Genomic DNA, 22,455 nt, shown 5'->3' on the forward strand with positions numbered 1-22,455 from the left:
ACGAACGGTGTAAAACGTGAATCCACCGAACGAAACTCAAGCAAACAGCGAACGATGGTTGCACCAGCACACAACCACACAGAAAACTTCGAAAACTTCCAAAAACTCACGCTGTGGATGGGAACAAGTTTTACACGGCCCCACGGTGGGCGCCTGATGATCCTGCCTGTTGACCAGAACACTGGAAACTGCCTCGTCAAAGGATCGACGTGTGCATCGCTTCGAACTTCCGTTCCTCTTCGAGATCCACCTCAAGAACCTGCAAAGAAGCAGAGCGGCGCCGCTGCGGCCGATCGCACTCCAACGCTCAAGTCAGTGACAGTATCACCAAATACTAAGAGAACAAGAACCGTGCAAATCCTCTCTCACAGTCAGCTCTAACTCGCAAGCGTAAAGAGTATAAACTGAACGTGCGTACCTCAGAAAGTTTGTTAAGAACTCTTATATACCTGGTAGCTTTCTCTCTCCTGGCAGTTACAGATTTGGACACGTGGCTCGCATCCAACTGTACACGTGCCATCATCTGGAGGCTCCTTGACTTGACGCTGCTTCTACTCTCATTTTGGCTAAGTTACTTATGCATGGTACTGCCCAGTGCATAGCTAACTTGGGAGTGCGATCTCTACTGGAACTGGCGAGTTAGGGGCCTTCATACACCTTCCCTGTGGTCTCGCCGGCCGCCTTCATAACCTGCTTCTCCTTCATCTTCGGCGATGTGCTTGCTCTGGCGATCTCCAATGATCAGGTCGCCTGAATCTATATCTGGCGAGTTCATCTTTAGCCTGGTGATCGCCGATTCTGGTAAGCTGGAAATCGGAACACGCCAATATAACAACTGGCGACTACACGAGCCCCCCGACTTCCTTCCCTTCTGCCAACCTGGCGCCTTGTCAACACGCCTATACTGTAGCAGGATGCCACGTCATCACACCCGACCACCAGGGCGGTACAGCTATGCAAGAGGAACTGAATCAGTTTGCTCTTAATGAGGTCTGGACTCTTGTTCCTAGAATACCTGAGATGAATGTTATTGGAACAAAATGGGTATTTAGAAACAAAATGGATGAGCATGGAGTGATCACCAGAAACAAGGCTAGGCTTGTAGCTAAAGGGTAGAATCAAGAAGAAGGAATAGACTATGATGAGACATATGCACCAGTGGCTCGGTTAGAAGCTGTTAGACTGCTGCTTGCCTTTTCCTGCATCAAAGGGTTCAAGCTATTTCAAATGGACGTGAAGAGTGCATTTCTGAATGGCTATATAAATGAAGAGGTATTTGTCTCACAACCACCAGGTTTTGAAGACCATCAACATCCAGAATATGTGTTTAAACTCCAAAAGGCTCTCTATGGACTCAAGCAAGCTCCTAGGCAATGGTATGAGAGGCTAAGTGACTTTCTCCCCTCACAAGGCTATGACAGAGGCACATCAGATAAGACCTTGTTCATTAAGAAGAAAGGAGATGACTCAATTCTAGTCCAAGTATATGTGGATGACATCATTTTTGGATCAAACAATGGAGAATTGTGTGAAGCTTTCGTGAAAGTCATGAAGAGTGAGTTTGAAATGTCAATGATGGGTGAGTTGAACTATTTTCTAGGCTTGCAGGTCAAACAACTCAAGGATGGCATTTTCTTGAGTCAAGCAAAGTATTGCAAGGATTTGCTGAAGAAATTTGAAATGGACAAGTGTAAACCAATCAACACACCCTTCTCAACAAGCTGTCATTTGGATCATGATGAAGCTGGAATTTCTGTTGATGAAACCAAATACAGAGGACTCATAGGATCACTGTTGTATCTTACTGCCAGCAGGCCAGATATAATGTTTGCAGTGTGCATGTGTGCAAGGTTTCAATCTGCTCCTAAAGAATCACACTACAATGCTGTCAAAAGGATTTTGAAGTATTTGCAAGGAACTAAAGAAGTTGGCTTGTGGTATCCAGGTAACATTTCATTAAGCTTAACTGGATATTCTGATTCAGATTTTGCAAGTTGCAAAATTGATAGGAAGAGCACAAGTGGAACCTGTCATTTGCTTGGATCAAGCTTGATCTCATGGCAATGCAAAAAGCAGGCTTGTGTAGCTCTTTCCACTGCTGAAGCAGAATACATTGCAGCAGAGAGTTGCTGTGCTCAAACTATATGGCTAAGACAACAATTGAATGATTTTGGTATCTTACTTAACCATATACCTCTGCTGTGTGATAATACAAGTGCAATCAACTTAACCAAAAATCCTGTCATGCATTCAAGAACCAAACACATTGAAATAAGGCATCATTTTCTAAGAGAACACATATCTAATGGAACATGTGATATTAAGTTCATTGGTACTGATTTACAACTTGCTGATTTGTTCACAAAACCATTAGCCAAAGATAGGTTTAATTTTCTGCTTAATGAATTGGGTATTATAAATGTCAATTGTACCTAGCAGTAAAAAATTAAATCTGTTTATTCACAATTAAATGTGTTTATTTTCTGCACTGATATGCATTGATGACTAGGAAAGAGAAATTCTGATATTTGACTGCTTGACTGACTTAGTGGGCATTAACCTTTGTACCTTTGACGGTTTTGGTCATGGTTATGTAACCGATTTGATGGTTTGGGTGCTCAATAAGAGTTTGAGTGTATGCATCGTGACCCTAAAGATTTGGTGCATATTTTCAAAGATTCTCTGCACAAATTCAGAAGCATAATATCTTCATGCATATCCACTCATAACTGCCATATCAATCCATTTATTCTGCTATAAATCTGTGTGAATACTTGCTACCCACATTGGCCATTCTCTTTCTATTCTCACCATTTGAAATCAAGAAAAGCATTTAGGTTCAAACATGGCTTCGTCTTCAAGACAAAAACAGAAAAGCAAGGGAAAGCAAACCACTTCTCAAGGTGTGTTAGAAGGATGGTTCGCTGGAAATGAAGAAGGCATCAATGCCTACATTCATGAAACAAGCAGGAAGCAGATCAACATACCCAAGGTGCTGGATTTCAACTGGCTGAAATCTGAAAAATTGGTAGAAACAAGGGTTGTGTTGAAGCACTAGAAACTGAAAAAGATGCTGGAATTAACGGGTAATGTTTATCCTGACTTGGTTAAGGTGTTTTATACTAACCTCACATTGGATGGGAAGAATGTTGTCTCTTATGTGAAAGGAATCAAGATGAAGATCACAAGTGAGGTGTGGAATTATGTGGCTGGAATAAAATATGCTGGACTGAAAGTAGGGAAAGGAAATACCAGTGGAATTTCAGAATTCAACAAGCTGCAATATTACAAAAGTTGCATGAGGAATCCTACAGAGAGTATAAACAGGTTCCATGCAGGGCATTTGAACCTCACTCCACGTCTAGTTGCATACATCATAGCTTGGCAACTAATTCCAAGAGGAACAAACCATGCTGTCCTACATGAAGAGGATCTCATTCTCCTATATTGCATCATGAACCAGATTAAGGTAAACTGGGTGTTCATTGTCAATGAACACATGCTCAAGTCAAAAAGGTTGGCTGATTACAGATTTCCCTATGCTATTCTTGTTTCCAAATTAATTGATTACTTTGGTATTGATGTTACAAATGAGAGAAATGATCCTATCAAAGCTGTAAGTGAGATTGATACTTCAACTCTCACCAAAATGGGTTTTCACAAAATTGAAAACAAGTGGGTGGTTCTCAAGGAGAAGGACTCTCAAGCAGAACATGAGGATGAGGATGAAGCTATTCCTATGGATGATGACTCACCTGCTGCCCAATCTGAACATGAGGAAGTTGCTGCAAATGCCATAGTTGCCTATCAAAGTCCAGAATACCGTGGAGAACCAATGTCTATGTTTGAGAGGCAAGTGCTGTACCGTCTTGATGTCATGTCTGCAGAACAAAGGGCACACTTTGAGGCTACTCATGCAAGGTTCCAACACCTTGATAATCAGATTGAAGGAGTTCAGGCACAACTTGCAGAGCTTTACTACAAGGATCAGTAGTTTTCTGTTTTTAATGCTTTCATTATCAGTTTTCAAGTTTCTGTAATGCTGAACAATTTGGTTTTATGTTTCTGAACTATTGTGGTTATGGTTTCTGCTTTATATCCCTTTATTCCCTATGCTTATATGCTGTTTGATGAATCCAAAGGGGGAGAAAAATAGCTCACCATGCTAGGTGAAGCTAGCTGAAACAGGGAGTTAATTCTGCACTTTAAAACCATGCCTTATGTTATGCAATACTGCTGTTTTTTCTGGTTTAAAATCTGGTGCAGTGCAGGTGCAATTCTGGTTTAAAATGCAGTGCAGGTACTTAAAGCAACAATGCTATGAGGTTAGCTATGGGGATTTGTCTCCATCAAACAAGGGGAGATTGTTGAAGATGGTTGCTGCCCCTTCAAGATTGTGTTTGATGAAGACCTATATGTAGTGTTTGATGAAGTCTCATATGTACATTTCTCTTGTATTTTGCTTTGCTTTAAGTGTGTCTTAGTTAGTGCTTAGAGGTTGTCCAAGAGTAGCTTTTTGCTGAGTAACTCACCTCATAACCACTGGCCATGTGTTAAGAACAAGCATAAGTTTTCTAAAACTGTTTTTCACATGTTTTACACAAAAACACGTTTTACTGCATAAAAATAAATCTGTTCTTTTCTAAATAAACAGATTCATTTTCTTCACTGATGCCTTGGCTAAAGTCTTGTAAAAATTGGATTTTGTGCATTAGGTATTTTGACTAAGTCTTCTTCTTTTCAAAACGACTGAGTTTCAAATAGTTAAACTTCCTCTGTTTTCGTTTTGAAAAATAAATCTGTTCATCTGTAAATGAATAGATTCTTTTTGCCTCTGGTGCCATGTCAAGCTTAAACGTTTTTCTGTTTTATCTCAGCACCAGAATGGTTGACTAAGTCTTCTCACTTAACAAATTCTCTAACTGCTTTTGAAAATAAATCAGTTCATTTTATTTTCAATCTGTTCATTTTATAACAGCTTTAACTGTTTTTTAAAATTCTGTTATAAGCTGGCTTTCTATAAAATGCAAACTTGTTTCTGAGTTTAATAACGATTCAAACAGCTCATACATTTGCGAAAAACAAGTTTTGACAGCAGAGAGTTAAGTGATTTCAAAGGATTAGCATTTGTTCTTCAAAGATTTCAAAAATCACAAAGTGCTTGTTCTTGGTTTGGTTCCAAAAGCTTGGTGTGAGGTGCAGCTACTGTTCTAGCAATCTTGCCTACTGGTTTAAGGCAGATCTGTGTATCCTCAATCAGGTGTAGTCGTTTCACATCGCTTTCTTGTAATAGTTTGGTTGAACACTCTTCTTGATAGGTGTTCTTGAAGAGTGGGTGTGTGTGTATGCTGAAATAGGTTTTTTCAGCAAGAGTACCTAAGTTCTTGTAGGTTTCAAGAACAGTGGGAATTGTACTTGGTTGTACTGTGTGTTAGTGATTTCCACCTGTTGTTGGTGAAGACTGGATGTAGCTCAGGTTGAGTGAACCAGTATAATTGCTTGTGTTCATTCTCTCTCTCTCTCTGCAATTTCGTTTCTGCATAATTGATAAAACAGCAAAGAAATAAATCTGTTCAATTGAAAATAAATCTGTTCTTTCTGGGCACTGTGCATACTGTTCTTGATTTCTGAAAAAGGTGTTTGAATCTGATAAGAACATATATAATCTGCTAAAAACCATTGGAACAGATTGACTGTGATAGGCTGCTCAAGAAACTGTAAATGCTATTGATTGAACCTTAAACAAATTGCTTAAAGTTGAAGCTTGCTGTTATGTGATTCATTGTTCTTAATTTCTGGAAAATTGCTTGACATCAAGAAGAACACTCATAGTCTGTTAAAAGCCACTGGAACAGCTTGTTTGCAAAGGTCACTCAATTAATTAGCATACTATCAATTGAACCTTAATCACTTGCTTGAAATTAAAGCTTGCTGTTTTGTGTTCCACTGTTTTTCAAATCTGATATTTGTGTGTGTGCTGCTGAAAATTCTCACTGCATAATCTTGTGATTAACCTTGCTGTATTAAAAGCGTTTCAAACAGAAAAACAGTGCTGAAATAAATCTGTTCATTTTCACATAAATCGATTTATTTTCTGAAAAACTGGGTTAAACATTGTTTCTGCGAAGAAGTTTTAAAAGGTCAATTCACCCCCCCTCTTGAACTTTGGCACTATTAAACCCAACAGGTACAACGCTGGTGCGCTTCTCACACACCTCTCCTTCAGAGGCGATATGTTTTACCTTCTTTGTATGTTTAACTTTGCCGCGTTTAACTTAGCGATTTTGCAAACACGACCTTTGGCGTAACTGCTTCGAGCCGATTCAAACTTAAGCAACAATCGCTTTACACAACTTGTACCCTTGAGGCACTAACCTGATCATAAGAAAAGTTTCCAAGCAACGAACTGTAACTCAATTATCGGTTCAAACAACGTCCCATTCGACCTGCTTTATCAAACAAGTCTTTCAACCTTCTCACCGTCGTTGGAACTTTTCCCGATCGCCAAAACCTCTTGGTAACACCAGCTTTTCCCAGCCTCATGCTTTGGCAGTCATTTCTTTATCTGGGCAGAAATGCCCTTTGGGATCTTCCTTTACCCCCCTGATCTTCAGAGCTGAAGACCGGCTGGCTAAGCGTTCTCTTCGAACCTACCTTAGCCACCTTTCAAGCTTCTTCCGCCCTCTTCGCCATACCTGAACTCGTTCAAGACGAGAAGGATTTTATCTTGCCTATACCCGCATATAAGCGAGAAGGTCTTTAACTCGCCTGAGCTCGCACAACGGCGAGAAGGACTTTATTTGATGCCCCAACTTGCCCAGGGTGTACATCTCCTGATGGAAAAACGATCTTCTTCTAGTAATGATCTTTGTAATTTCTTCTTTGGATGAATGATGAAGGAGATATGATGAGCGGAAGCATTAAAGAAACTCAAGAGGAGTTTCCATGGATTGAAGTGGAGTAGGAATTTGTAAGAGTGAGAGGTGAGGCCAACTCACTAGGAAAGAGTCTAGGCTAAGTCTTGAAGGAGACTAACCTAGGGAGAACTTAAGAACAAGTAGAATGGCCAAAATTAGGCAACATTTCATTACTAATTCCAAGTTAAAGAAATACATGTATAAGAGACTCCTATTTATAGGATAAAGTCTCTCAAAAACTCTCAAATGAGAGTGTGACAAGTGTCACCACCTTATTGGTGCAAATCCTCTCCATTAAGAAGAAGACATGTGGAGACTCATGTCTTCCTTGCCTACATTTCTATTTGGACCCCTCTTTTACTATTTTACACATTACTTTGTTTTCTATTTACATCTTTCTCTACTTTGGCCCAAAATACAAGGCCCAAAACTTCCTAACTACTCTATACAATTTTTACAAGGCTAAGAAGAAGAAAAAGACTTTACAAACTCTTCATTAAAGCTCGATCTTCGTCTATCTTCTTGGCCGAAAGTTTTGAGGCTGGACGGTTTCCATCATCCCCTCCCTCTTGAAAAGGATCTGTCCTCATATCTGAATGATGCTCAATGACAGCAACCTCTGTTTATTTGATGGTTTCCTCCTGGGTCAAATGTCAATCTGCAATAAACATCAAACAAACATGAGATAAATTTCATTTTTAGAAGAAAATTAAAAGAAAAGAAAACTAAACAAAAATAAGTCCCCTTTTCTTTAAAATTCTTTTTAAAGAAAAACATAAGGCCCATTTCAAAAATATTTTTGTTCACTTTGTGTTGTTTATTGCCCAAGCTAGGCAACAACATCACAAAGTGTTGTTTTTGATATTTTTGTGAAGAAGAATGAGCATTATATAATTGAAAAGAAGAGTTCAAAGTATTGCAATCCCCCTTTAAGGATTCTTTCTCAACCATGCTTTCAGGGGGTGTCATAAAAGACTCTTCTTCTTTGTGGGTTTCCTCTTCTTCTTCCTTTTCAATCAAACATTCTTCTGTATTTTCTGTGGAGGAAATATTTATATCTATATTTGGTTCAGCTCCAAACATAGATTTTTCTTCAAGCACATCCTCACAAGGGTTTTCTAGAGAAGATAAAATGTTATCGATATCTGATTCAACTCGAAAAAAAGAGTTTTTTGTACTTTCCTTTTTCTCATTCTCTTCTTTCTTTCTGACAAGAGCTTGGTATTTTTCTCTAAACTCCTTTTCTCTTCTAACATATTCTTTTTCTCTGTATATAAAATTTCTTCCTTTTTCTACAAGCTCTTTCATTTCTTCTCTAAGCTTTTTCTTTTTCACATATGAAGGTGGAACAAACTTTCTTCTCATACACATCTTCAATTCATCCCAATTCAATATTTCTGATTTTCTACCAATTCTAACATCTGCTTCCCTTTGTATCCACCAAGACCTAGCATATTCTTGAAAACTTAGAGTAGCCATGGAAAATTTTCTAAATTCATCTAATTGATGTTTTTCAAAGATTTGATCAACTTTTGTTTCCCATTCTAAATATGCTTCAACATTTTTATTTCCATCAAAGTAAGGAATGTATACTTCAGACTCAGTAGAATAATATAAACTTCTAGGCTCAAAACACATCCCTTCCTTTTTATTATAATGAGGATTATAAATCTTTCTACTATGACAAGAAGTATTCATAGACATATTAAGCTTTGTATTTAAAAGATTTTTCACAAGAAGGAAAGTGAGTTTAGCACACAAGGTAAATTCCCAGGAAAGAGAGGTGGGTCACAATGGACACTCTTAAGTACCAAGTCTTTCCTAGCCAGAACTTATCCCAATGCACTTCACAAATCTCCTTCCAATGAAAACTTCTTCAACACAAACAAAGAGTTTTCTAAAGAAAGAAACTAAAAGAAAGCTTTTAAAATCTAAGAATTTAAATTGCAAAAATTTAAACTAGACGACTCCTAATGGTGAGGCTTGTAGGCACTTGTGAACCTTCAAGACACACTCACAGTCTAAAGCATGTATCTAATAAGAAAATTAAAGAAAACTTGTAGGAGATGGAAGAACACCAAAGGCTCTTCCAAGACACCTAAAGTAAAGATAATGGCCAAATTACAAAACTATTGAAATCACACAAAATTTTTAAAAAAATAATCTTCAAAGTTCTCTTCTCTTTTCTCACAAGTGTTTCTCTCCAAGCCTTTACTTGTTTGTCCTCCAAAGGTGAGTACCCCTTGCAAAGTCCTTTGCCTTCTCTTAGGATGCTACCTAGAAGTTAGCTCAATTCTCACAAAGAACAAATTCAAGGTATATTCCACTTCAAGAGGTCAATAATAAAAGCAATAAAAGCTCAATTTGAAGAGTGAAACTCAAAGGAGATGAGAGATGACAAACACAAAGATTATCCATAAAATCAAGACAAGCAAGAAATTAAAGGTTTTCAAGAAAGTAAGCACTCAAAAGAAGCACCTAAAGATTGGCACTAGAATTGGATTAAAAAAAGAAAAACAAAGAATGATGAAAATTCTTAGTAGACCATGAAATCCAAAATGTTGCTGCCCAATGTAGCTTGGTCCAAAGAACTCAATTCTCGCGGGTCCCGCGCTAAGGAACTCCAATTGCCAAATTTCTCACCAAAATTTACGCTCCCTCATTATTCAACAAATTCCAATTTGCTTTCACTGATTCTACTTTAATTTCTTCAATTAATTGCACACCTTGCTAGTACTTGATTCACCTGCACCTTCGGCACACCATTTCTCATCAAATTCTTCAAATTTACGGACCCCACAATTCACTGCATCAGCTTCAATCAATTTGTAATTCACAAATTGAATTCAAATGTAGACATACTTTTTTTTATTTAATTAAAATCTGCACCAAAATGATCAACAATTTCAAGCAATCAAATCTGAATCAGAACAGCTAGTATGAAGACCTACGTTTCTCAATTACAATTTCAAAATTCACCAACAGCTTCACTTTGCCAATTTCACAAGCTAAACCGGAAAATTCTGCATCAAGACTTGCACCAGTAAAATTCTTGCTTCAACAAAATTGAACCAATTTAGTTTACGCACTTTGCTTTCTCTATCTCACTTTTCTTGCATTCAATGAGGCAATTTTAATTAAATCTCTGGATCAATACACCAACCAATTATGCACCGGAATTTTACTCAATTAAGCATTGCATCGTAAACACCAATTATGAACCAAATGATGCAAACAATTCAAGTCATCATACTACATCACAACATCGTGATCAATTCATAAACAGTTTCAATGCACAAAATTATACCACCAAATTACACTAATCAAAAGATTAAAATTGTGCAGCTGCGAACTATTCAACAATATACACCAATTATGTGCAGGATTTTGTACCAAAATAGCCAAACCATAAAACTTCTGCACCCAAATCTACATCAAAACAATTACTACACTGTTAAATCAATTGCCAATAACTTGTTTATGTTGAATTAGTTGTTGGTCCAATTGAATCACCACAGGAAATCCTTCAATCCAGTATAGAACACCAAGTGTTTGATGGAATGCCTATTCCAACTACTCAACACAAACTACACTGAATCAAAATTACACCGTCTCAGATCAACCACTCCACTACTCAACTTCTCTTATTTCGAAGATTAACAGAACAGAACAATTGTAATTAAAATTGCACGTAAATGTAATTGAACGCACCTCTTCAATTCACAGAAACTGAAAGCCACTGGACTTCGCTACACCTTCAACTCACACAATTCTAATTCATGCTTATTGAACAAACACATTGGCTGCAATGAATCAATTCATACGAAACACTACAGTTCCTTTTTGGTTAGTGCTCGCTGAATCTCAAATTCTCCAACAAATCGCTTCAAATCGATCGTCTTCTCCGTTAACCGGTTTCGCCGGAAAACTGAAACTCCTCTGTTACTGATTCTTCCAGCAACGCACCAAATCTCAAGCAAATTCTGATTTCGGCGGTTCAAATCTCCTTACCGCAATATCTCATTCAGTGTTCTCCAATCACTTGATTTAAAAATCGTTCCAGAGAATGAAGAATGTAGATGAAAACGCACCGGAAACTCACAGTTTCAACGATTTAGGTCGCCGGAAAACACAACTCCTCGCTGATTTAGGTCACTGGAAACCGCAAAAACCTCTGTCCACTGATTATGTTCGCCGGAAGCCGCAAAACCTCCTTACACCAATTTCGTTTGCCAAAAACCGCAAAACACCTCCGTTCGTGATTCCTCCAACACCACACCGCTTCAATTAGATTTCACACCGAACAAATTCTTCGTCAAACTTATGTTTCTCACCTTCGCACCAAACTCAGCTCACACGTTTTCAAAATCACATCAAGAATGAAGAACAAGATGAACGGATTGAAAACGCATATGAACGTGAACGTGCAACAGATTTTCGTGAAATTTTGACAATACAAACGGATTCGGAACTGCTATTCGCACCACAGATCCAATGAGATCTCACAAACAAGTCCAAACTACTCTTCACACCTGGAAATTTCTTTTAGAACCACGAACAATTTTCGGAAAATTTTTCGAGAATTTTCGAAAATGAATTTTGAGAGAGTAATAATGGAAACCTAACTCAAAGAAAATTGCTAATGATCTAGTAGCAATTTATGAACTCAAAAATGAAAATCAAAAGCACTCAAGAGCTCTAATCTATGAAGAAATTTGAAAAAAAAACCTTCAAAAAGTTCAACTAATGGAGTTTATGACAAATTTTGACTAAACATGACTCTAGACAAAACATATATGATTATAAAATCAAAATGACTCAATTATATGAAAATTTCACCGAACAAATTTGAAGAAAACTCAAAAAATTCAAAAGCACACATGAACATGAACACAAGAACACCTAAAAGCACATACATGAAGGTTCAAGTAAGAACAATTAATTTGAACCGAACAAAAAGACAAAAAAACACAAAATCAATCGGTAAACATTCAAGACAATCAAGAACATTATGAACAACACGGAATTTAGAAAAAAATAGAAGAAGATCTTACAACCATAGCTCTGAATACCAAATGATGGAAAAACGATCTTCTTCTAGTAATGATCTTTGTAATTTCTTCTTTGGATGAATGATGAAGGAGATATGATGAGCGGAAGCATTAAAGAAACTCAAGAGGAGTTTCCATGGATTGAAGTGGAGTAGGAATTTGTAAGAGTGAGAGGTGAGGCCAACTCACTAGGAAAGAGTCTAGGCTAAGTCTTGAAGGAGACTAACCTAGGGAGAACTTAAGAACAAGTAGAATGGCCAAAATTAGGCAACATTTCATTACTAATTCCAAGTTAAAGAAATACATGTATAAGAGACTCCTATTTATAGGATAAAGTCTCTCAAAAACTCTCAAATGAGAGTGTGACAAGTGTCACCACCTTATTGGTGCAAATCCTCTCCATTAAGAAGAAGACATGTGGAGACTCATGTCTTCCTTGCCTACATTTCTATTTGGACCCCTCTTTTACTATTTTACACATTACTTTGTTTTCTATTTACATCTTTCTCTACTTTGGCCCAAAATACAAGGCCCAAAACTTCCTAACTACTCTATACAATTTTTACAAGGCTAAGAAGAAGAAAAAGACTTTACAAACTCTTCATTAAAGCTCGATCTTCGTCTATCTTCTTGGCCGAAAGTTTTGAGGCTGGACGGTTTCCATCATCTCCTCCCCCTGGATGCACTGAGGATCTTTTCTTTCTCTCGCCTGCGCTCGCTCAACGGCGAGGAGGTCTTTAATTGGCCTTGGCTCGCACAACGGCGATAAGGACTTTATCCGGTGCCTCAACTTGCCCAGGGTGTACATCTCCTCCCCCCTGGATGCACTGAGGACCTTTCTCGCCTACACCCGCTCAACGGCGAGGAGGTCTTTAACTGGCCTTGGCTCGCACAACGGCGATAAGGACTTTATCCGGTGCCTCAACTTGCCCAGGGTGTACATCTCCTCCCCCCTGGATGCACTGAGGACCTTTCTCGCCTGCACCCGCTCAACGGCGAGGAGGTCTTTAACTGGCCTTGGCTCGCACAACGGCGATAAGGACTTTATCCGGTGCCTCAACTTGCCCAGGGTGTACATCTCCTCCCCCCTGGATGCACTGAGGACCTTTCTCGCCTGCACCCGCTCAACGGCGAGGAGGTCTTTAACTTGCCTTTACGTTGCCCCGGGAGTTACATCTTCTCGCTCCCAGAAACACGGAGGACTTTTCCTCTTTCTCTCCTGCACTCGCTTGACGGCGAGGAGGTCTTTCATCTGGTGCCTCCGATCGCCAATAAACGATGAGGACTCAAAACTTAACTGGTGCCTCTAATCGCCGAAAAACGATGAGGACTTTAAAACTTAACTGGTGCCTCTAATCGCCGAAAAACGATGAGGACTTTAAAACTTTTTAGAAAGCACGCGACATATATATTTTCTTGCCTCAAATCATGTACAAATGACAAGGTCTTTCTTCAAACTTTCGAAAATAGCACACATGCAATCTGGAAACACCTTATACTTCGAAAACTCTTCTTTTATTGGGTGGCCTCATTAAAAACCCCCCTTAGGGAAAAAAGAGTGCCCCCTTGAAACTGTTTTAACAGAGACATTATAATATAACATTTGTGTTTGTGTTTACTTACAAAGCTCTTAACTATAGTACAATTTCAGGTGTGTGGCGTTCCAGGTGCGAGGAATCGCCCTCCTTCCAGCGTCTCTAAGCGGTAGGCTCCGGTCCCGAGCGCCTCGGTTATTCTGAACGGTCCAGTCCACTTGGGTGATAGTTTATTCTCCATCTCGTACTGGTGGGCCTTCCTCATCACCAGATCGCCTTCTCTAAACTGCCTTGGCATCACCTTAGAATTGTACCTTCGCTCGACCCTTCTTTTCACCGTCTCAGCCTTCAGCCTTGCCTCCTCCCTGACTTCATCCAGCAGATCCAGGTTCAGCCTTCTCTCTTCATTCGAGTCTTCCTCTACGAAGTTCTGGAATCTCGGCGAGCTTTCCTGGATCTCCACCGGAATCATGGCGTCACACCCATAGACCAAGCTAAACGGGGTCTCATGGGTTCCGGACTGCTCGGTGGTGTGGTACGCCCAGACTATACGGGGCACCTCCTCAGCCCAACTTCCCTTGGCTTTCTCAAGCCTTCTCTTCAAACCTCTCAACAACACCCGATTAGCTGATTCCACCTGGCCATTCGTCTGAGGGTGCTCGACGGATGCAAACACTTGCTGAATTCCAACCCCTTCACAAAGCTTCTTCAACAGGTGGCTTGCAAACTGAGTCCCATTATCTGACACCAGGCGCTTAGGCACTCCAAACTGGCACACGATGTTCTTCCATACAAAGCCTTCGATCTTGTGTGCGGTGATCTGGGCCACTGGTTCTGCTTCAATCCACTTGGTGAAGTACTCAATCGCCACCACCAAGTACTTCATCTGCCTGATCGCCAGTGGAAAAGGTCCCAGGATGTCGATTCCCCAAGTATGAAACGGCCAAGGGCTATAGATCGACTTCAACTCCTCGGGAGGTGCCTTATGCCAATCGGCGTGCTGCTGGCACTGTTTACAGCATTGGGCATACTTCTTGCAATCTTCTCTCATGGATGGCCAATAGTAGCCTGCACGGAGAGTCCTCGCGGCCAGAGCTCGACCCCCGACGTGACTTCCACAAATTCCTTCGTGGAGCTCTGCCATAATTCTCGTGCACTTCTCGCCGTGTATACATTCCAGGAGTGGGTGAGTGAACCCAAACCTGTACAGATCGCCATCAATCAATGTATACTTGCTGGAATTTTTCTTTACCTTCCTAGCTTCTGTTGGATCTAGCGGGAGGAGGCCATCTGCCAGGCACCGCTTGTACTGTGTTATCCAAGTGTCTGGCTCATGGGTGGCGCAGACCTGCATCACGTCCACCTTCTCTCCTCGACAAGCTCTAACTCTCGGCGATCTCAGAGTTTCTTGCGTCAAAGACTTGTGGCTTCTCGCTGCTCTCTCCGTCGACCTGCTTATCTGAAGGACCAGGTGATCTGCCACAAATGCCCTCGGCGTCTTCAGAGTTTCTTGAATCACTGTCCTCTGCCTACCCCGCTTGCCTGAACTGGCGAGCTTAGCAAGCAAGTCAGCTCGGGCATTCTGTTCTCGGGGCACATGTACCACTTCAAAAGAGGCAAAGGAACTCTTCAATTCCTGCACATACGCCAAGTAAGCCGCCATTTGTGGATCTTTAGCCTGGAACTCGCCTGTTACTTGCCCTGTGACTAGCAGCGAGTCACTCTTAGCCATCAGCACTCTGGCTCCCATTTCCTTGGCCAGCAGAATCCCGGCGATCAGCGCCTCATACTCTGCTTGATTGTTGCTGGCTTTGAAGGCGAATCTCAACGATTGTTCGATCAGCACGCCGTTGGGTCCTTCCAATATTACTCCAGCACCGCTACCCTGCTGGTTCGATGATCCATCCACCGAGAGTACCCAACGGAAGTCGTCACCTTCAACCCGCGTGGCCTCTGATGAGAGCTCGACTATAAAATCTGCGAAGATTTGCCCCTTGATCGGGCCTCGAGGCTCATACTTAATGTCAAATTCTGACAATTCTACTGCCCACTTCACCATTCTTCCTGCAACGTCAGGTTTCTTCAAGACCTTCTGGATGGGCAGGTCAGTCATCACCAGTATTGTGAAGCTGTGGAAGTAGTGGCGCAACCTCCTCGCCGAAAACACCACAGCCAGCGCAGCCTTCTCAAGGGCCTGATATCTCGTTTCTGGGCCCTGCAACACCTTGCTCACAAAATAAATAGGCTTCTGAGCCTGATCCTGGTCCTGGGCGAGCACCGCACTCACCGCCATCTCAGTCACAGCGAAATACAACCTGAGAGGGATTCCCGCCAGTGGTTTGCACAGAACCGGCGGGCTCGCCAGATATTCCTTCAGCTTGACGAAAGCTTCCTCGCATTCTTTCGTCCAAGCGAACTTGTTATTGCGCCGCAGACATTGGAAATAGGGATGTCCCTTTTCTCCGCTCGCTGACACGAAGCGAGATAGGGCTGCCATCCGACCTGTCAGCTGCTGGACTTCTTTCACTGTAGCCGGGCTTCTCATCGCCAAGATGGCGGCACACTTGTCCGGGTTGGCCTCTATCCCCCTTTCAGTCAAAAGAAAACCCAAGAACTTTCCAGCCTCCACACCGAAAATGCATTTCTCCGGGTTGAGCTTCAACTTGAACTTGGCGATCGTCGTGAATAATTCTTCCAAGTCTGCCACGTGCTTGCTCTTCTCCTGCGAGGTCACGACCATGTCATCGACGTAGGCTTGCACGTTCCTTCCCAGCATCGGTGCAAGTACTCGATCCATCAACCTCTGGTACGTGGCCCCCGCGTTCTTCAGCCCAAACGGCATCACCTTGTAGCAGTAGCACGACCTCTCCGTCATGAAGGCTGTTTTTTCTTCATCCATGGGATGCATCTTGATCTGATTATAGCCCGAGAAGGCGTCCAGGAAACTCAGCAGCTTGCACCCTGCAGCACTATCGACCAGGGCATCAATGCTTGGTAAAGGATACGAATCCTTTGGGCAAGCTTTGTTCAGATCGGTGAAATCGACGCACATGCGCCATTTCCCGTTACTCTTCTTTACCAGCACGACATTTGCCAACCACTCAGGGTACTGGACTTCCCTGATGTGGCCTGCCGCGAGGAGTTTCTGGGTCTCGTCCTTGATCGCCTGCCTCCTCTCTTCATTAAATTTCCTTCTTCTTTGTCGCACCGGTCTTACCATGTTGTCCATCACCAGATGATGGCACAAGAAGTCGGGATCGATCCCGGGCATGTCCGAAGCGGACCAAGCAAACGCGTCCAGATGCCGCTCAATCACCTTGGCGATCTGGTCCTGGAGATCGACCTCCAGAGATCTTCCGAGCTTGAAAACTTTCCCCCCGATCTCCTTCTCGAGCCACTGCTCGACGGGTTTGGGCCTGGATTCTCTGGCGATCACCGCCTTGGCGATTCCCAGTTCCCTCGCTTCCTCGGGGCGATTCCGCGCCTCTTCCTCCTCCAGGCCAGCCTCTCTCTCCCCCAGCTCAGCGTCTACCATCTCTACATCCCTCCCAGCGATATCCTCTGTTGCCGGCGGTCTGGGCTTCACACCGGGAGGTGGGGTGGTTGTTACATAGCTCACGGACCTTTTGTTTTTCAGGCTATTCTCATAGCACCTTTTCGCTTCTTTCTGGTCCGACTTGATCGTGATCACCACCCCTTCCATGGACGGCAGCTTCACCTTCATGTGCCGAGTCGATGGAATTGCGCCTATCCTGTTAAGGGTGGGCCTTCCCAACAGGATGTTATATGCCGACGGGGCGTTTACGATGAGGTACTTGATTTTCTCCGTCCTCGACCCAGCCTCATCTGTAAACGTGGTTCTCAGCTCAATGTACCCCCTGACCTCCACCTGGTCACCAGCGAATCCATATAAGCACCCTCCATAGGGCCTCAGCTGGTCAAGGGGCAATTCCAGCTGCGTGAAAGTCGGCCAGAACATCACGTCTGCCGAGCTTCCTTGATCCACCAGAACTCGGTGGACCTTCCTCCCTGCTGTTATCAACGAAATAACTATGGGATCGTTGTCGTGAGGCACAACGTCCCGAAGATCCTGCTTTGTGAACGTAATGTCCACCTCCGGTGAGTGATCTTCAAACATGTCCACTGCCATCACCGATCGTGCATACTTTTTCCTCTGCGATGCGGTGCATCCACCACCTGAGAAACCCCCTGCAATGGTGTGAATCTCCCCGTGGATTGGCATTTCGTGTTGCTGGGCTTCTCCACCTGCTGGCTGGGAACTCGATGCTCCCCCCGTCCTCCTATCCAGCAGGTAGTCGTTTAGGAACCCGCTCTTAACCAGGTCGTCGAGCTGGTATCCTAAAGACAAACACGGGTCCAGGTTGTGGCCAAAGCACTGGTGGAACTCGCACCAGGCGTCCGCTTTTGACCCCAGCACCTTATCGCCCACCTTCTCGGGCGCCTTCAACCTAGCAGATATGTTAGGGATAGCGATCAGGTCCGCTAGTCCCATGACGAATTTGTGCTTAGGCGGGCGATTGTATTCCCGGCGTGCTGGTTGTTGGCGTGCTGGCGGTTGGCGCGCTTGGCTTCTTCCCTTATTTCTCCTATCGTAAGGATAACGAGTCCTTTGGTCTTTTCTGGCCGCCGCTGCCGTTTCCAGCACCCTCTGTGGCTGGATCCTGGTCTGGGCGCGTGGCCTGGCGGGAGCCACGCTGCCTCTCTTCTCGGCGACTTCACTCTCGTCGGCGATGTGGGCCACCGCAAGTCGCCTGACTTCAGCAAACGTCGCTGGATGAGCCCTGATCAAGGCCTCGCAGAATGGCCCTGGCTGCACGCCCTTCTTGAAGGCATAGACCAGCATTTCTTCATCGTTGGCCGGCGATCTGACCATCTGCGCTCCGAAGCGATTGAGGTAGTCTCTGAGGGACTCCCCATGGTACTGCCTTATGTCAAACAGATCATAGGACACCCTGGGCGGTGCTTTGTTCACAATATACTGCTCCACAAAGATTTTCGAGAATTGTTGAAAATTAGTTATGTGGCCATTAGGCAGGCTCACAAACCACTCCATCGCTGTTCCCTGGAGCGTGCTCACGAACATCTTACAGTAGACGGCGTCCGACCCTCCCGACAGCATCATCTGTGTGTGGAACGTGGTCAGATGAGCCTCTGGCTCCTCCACGCCGGTAAAAACAGCTTTAACCGGGACCACGCTCGTGGGAATTGGCGTGTCGGTAATCGCCTGAATGAAAGGCATTGGGAAAACACGAGGTGGCGTCGACGGTGCCACCTCTTCAGCTGAAGAACGACCCTGCTGTTCCTGAAGAGCTCGACGCAGCTCCTCAGCTACCTTGCTGAGCTCCTCGTTCCTGGCGCGAGAGGCGACCAGGTCTTCATGTATCCTTGCCTGCTCCACGCGCGAGGCTTCCACAGTCGCCTGCAATGAGCGCATCATTTCTGCCATCTGCGCCATGGTCATGGCGGCGTCGCCTTCAGCTGCGACGGGAGCCACGGGACTGGAACGATTGCTTCTCATCTTTCTCATTAACTTCAGCGAACCACAGAAATACAGCAAATAACACTTCAACCACAAACGAATCAGCGATCAATCGGAGAAAACTCAAGAAACTGCGCAAGAACCCAAGAACACCGCAAACCTTCGCAGAAACCCACCAAAGAACTCGAACTTCCACCAGACAGATTGCGCGCAAGCAACAAAAGACCTCACTCCACCGATTGAAAGCCAAACAAACGGCACAAACACAAACTCACCGAACGAAACTCAAAGAAACTGCAAACGACGGTTGCACCAGCACACAACCGCGCAGAAAACCTCGAAAACTTCCACGAACTCACGCTGTGGATGGGATGATGATCCTGCCTGTTGACCGGAGCGCTGGAGAATGCCTCGTCAAGGGATCGACGTGCGCGCCGCTTCTCACTTCCGTTCCTCCTCTGGATCTATCTCAAGAACCTGCAAAGAAACGACACGGCGTTGCTGCGGCCGATCGCACTCCGACGCTCAAGTCAGTGACGGTATCACCAAATACTAAGAACTGGAACCGTGTAAACTCTCTCTCTCACAAACAGCTCTGTCACTCGCAAGCGTAAAGTGTATGAACTGAATGCGCGTGTACCTTAGAAAATCTGTTAAGAACTCTTATATACCTGGTGGTTTTCTCTCTCCTGGCAGTTACAGACCTGGACACGTGGCTTGCATCCAACTGTACACGTGCCATCATCTGGAGGCTTCCTGACTTGGCGCTGCTTCTACTCTTATTTTGGCTAAGTTACTTATGCATGGTACTGCCCAGTGCATAGCTAACTTAGGAGTGCGATCTCTACTGAAACTGGCGAGTTAGGGCCTTCATACACCTTCCCTGTGGTCTCGCCGGCCGCCTTCATAATCTGCTTCTCCTTCGTCTTCGGCGATGTGCTTATTCTGGCGATCTCCGACTGCCTGGTCGCCTGAGTCTACATCTTGGCGACTTCATCTTCAACCTGGCGATCGCCTATTCTGGTAAACTGGAAATCGGAACACGCCAACTTAACAATCGGCGACCACACGTGCCTCCCGACTTCCTTCCTATCTGCCAACCTGGCGCCTTGTCAACACGCCTACACTGTAGCAGGATGCCACGTCATCACACCCGTCCACCAGGGCGGTACAGGTGTCCTCCATTTGTGCCTCCACCTCTTCTTGATCTTGTTGATTGGCCTCCATGTCCTCTTGAGCTTGATCTCCATCAGCAGGGGTACTTCACGAGTCGGGCTGCACTACACTGGCGTTGTCACTATGGCCTTGAAGCCACCTTTTCCTTCTCTTTATCACTATTCCCTGGTTATCAGGGGTCTGAGGCCTTCCCACGGCGTCGCCCCCTCCATGGTCTTTCCTACCTATGGGTGTCGGGGAGTGGCGTTGTGGTCACCTTGCTTTTGAGTCATTCCACCTTGGCGACACCCTGCTAGTCGACGCCTTATCTTGGCGATGCTTCCTCTTGGCGACACTTCCTCTTGGCGACGCTTCCTCTTGGCGACGCCTGTGCTTGGCGTCACCCCCACCTGGGCGACGCCTTACATTGACTTTGACCTCGACGCTAACTTTGACCTCGACTTCATCAACGCCCGGGTACGGGACGGTACAGCGGCTCTGACGGTTGTGTTTTCAGCAAGGAGGTTGCGTCATTACTTCCAGAGCTTTACGGTGTTGGTAATGACTGATTTACCCATCCAAAAGGTTTTGAAGAAGCCGGATGTAGCCGGAAGAATGGTAAAATGGGTTGTGGAGTTATCAAAATTTGATATTAAGTATGAGCCCCGAGGACCGATCAAGGGACAAATCTTCGCTGATTTTGTGGTTGAACTCTCTTCCGAAGTGACGCAGAGTGAAGGGAATGACTTCCGATGGGTTCTCTCAGTGGATGGGTCATCCAACCAGCAGGGTAGTGGTGCTGGAATCATTTTGGAAGGTCCCAACGGTGTTTTGATAGAACAATCCTTGAGGTTTGCCTTCAAAGATAGCAATAATCAAGTAGAGTTTGAGGCATTGATCGCTGGAATTTTGTTGGCAAAAGAAATGGGAGCAAAGGTGCTGGTGGCCAAGAGTGACTCGTTGTTGGTCACTGGGCAGGTAACAGGCGAGTTCCAGGCCAAGGATCCGCAAATGGCGGCTTATCTAGAGTATGTGAGAGAGCTAAAGGGGTCCTTTGCCTTGTTTGACGTAGTACACGTGCCAAGAGAGCAGAACGCCCGAGCTGACTTGCTAGCCAAGCTCGCCAGTTCGGGCAAGGGGGCCAGACAGAGGACCGTTATACAAGAAACATTGAAGGCACCTCGAGCGTTTGTTACAGACCATCAGGTTCTTCAAGTAAGCAAGTTGACGGAACAAGAGCAAAGAGTCATAGATCCTTGACTCAGGAGACTTTGAAGACGCCGAGAATTAGAGCATGTCCAGTGGGAGAAGTAAAGATGATGCACATTTGTGCTATCCATGAGCCGGACACGTGGATAACACCGTACCAGCGCTACATGGCGGATGACGTGCTCCCACTCGACCCGACAGAAGCTGGAAAAATAAAAAAGAGTTCCAGCAAGTTTACTGATGGAGGAAGGCCAAGCTCACCTCACCATGGAAGCCAAGACCCAAGACTAGACCGTCTAGAACCATGTGAGGAGCGTCTAGACTCAAGAGGAGAGCGTCTAGCACATGATAAGGAGCGGCTACAAGAGGAGCATCTAGGAGGAAGCCTAGACCGTCTAGGACCTATCACTAGGTCCATGACCAAACACCTTCACGCACAAATGGGTCTAGCTACGGATTGGAGGGAGAAGAACCTATACATGTTACATGGAGGCCCATTAGGGGTGGCTTAGTAATTAGTGTAGTGTTAGAAAGCACAAACTTGTCTTATATGTTATTTACCCTAGATTTTGTGCACATTATAGAACATTGGCTCACATGACCGGCCATGTGGTCCATGTGCCATGTGCCTTCACATTTCCATTTCATTTTGCTCACATTTCATGTGGAATTAACTTAGGATTTACGCCTCCTTAGGCTATAAAAGGAGATGCCTAGCTCTTGTATTTTCAAGATTAATGAGAGTAATGTTATGCTGCCAACATTGTGCCATACATTGCTTTTGCCTAGTTTCTAGGACCTAATCTTCATCTTCATCACCTACCATAGGGTTGGCCGAACCTCCCTCTTTCCATACACATCATGCACCTTCAAGATCACCATAGCTCCTAAGAGGATCTTGCACATTTCAATCCATAGCTTCCGCACCCTTGATCATGATTCCGAGAAGAGCTCCATGAATTTGCCATCATTTGGTATCATGAGCATAGGTTCTTCAAAGATGAGTAGTTCTTGGTCTTTTTCATTTTGAGTTCTTCTTTATTTCATGTTGTTCATCTTCTTTTCATACTTGTCTTGCTGTTTTTAAT

At 43.9% G+C, this 22,455-nt stretch overlaps 1 protein-coding gene and 1 long non-coding RNA gene across 2 annotated transcripts; one reads left to right on the top strand and one right to left on the bottom strand.

The window, feature by feature from the left end:
* Positions 1-7,063: 7,063 nt before the first annotated feature.
* On the bottom strand, positions 7,064-12,643 carry LOC137806831 (uncharacterized). Its single transcript, XR_011080427.1, has 2 exons — positions 10,629-12,643; positions 7,064-7,575 (listed from the first exon to the last, which is right to left on the bottom strand). It is a non-coding gene; the product is annotated as an uncharacterized lncRNA (long non-coding RNA).
* Positions 12,644-20,719: 8,076 nt separating this feature from the next.
* LOC137839288 (uncharacterized) lies at positions 20,720-21,418 on the top strand. The gene has a single exon (XM_068648409.1). The coding sequence runs from the start codon at positions 20,720-20,722 to the stop codon at positions 21,416-21,418; it is 699 nt and encodes a 232-aa protein (XP_068504510.1).
* The last annotated feature ends 1,037 nt before the right edge of the window (positions 21,419-22,455 follow it).

Source organism: Phaseolus vulgaris, chromosome 3 (assembly GCF_000499845.2).
Source record: "Phaseolus vulgaris cultivar G19833 chromosome 3, P. vulgaris v2.0, whole genome shotgun sequence".
NCBI lineage: Eukaryota > Viridiplantae > Streptophyta > Magnoliopsida > Fabales > Fabaceae > Phaseolus > Phaseolus vulgaris.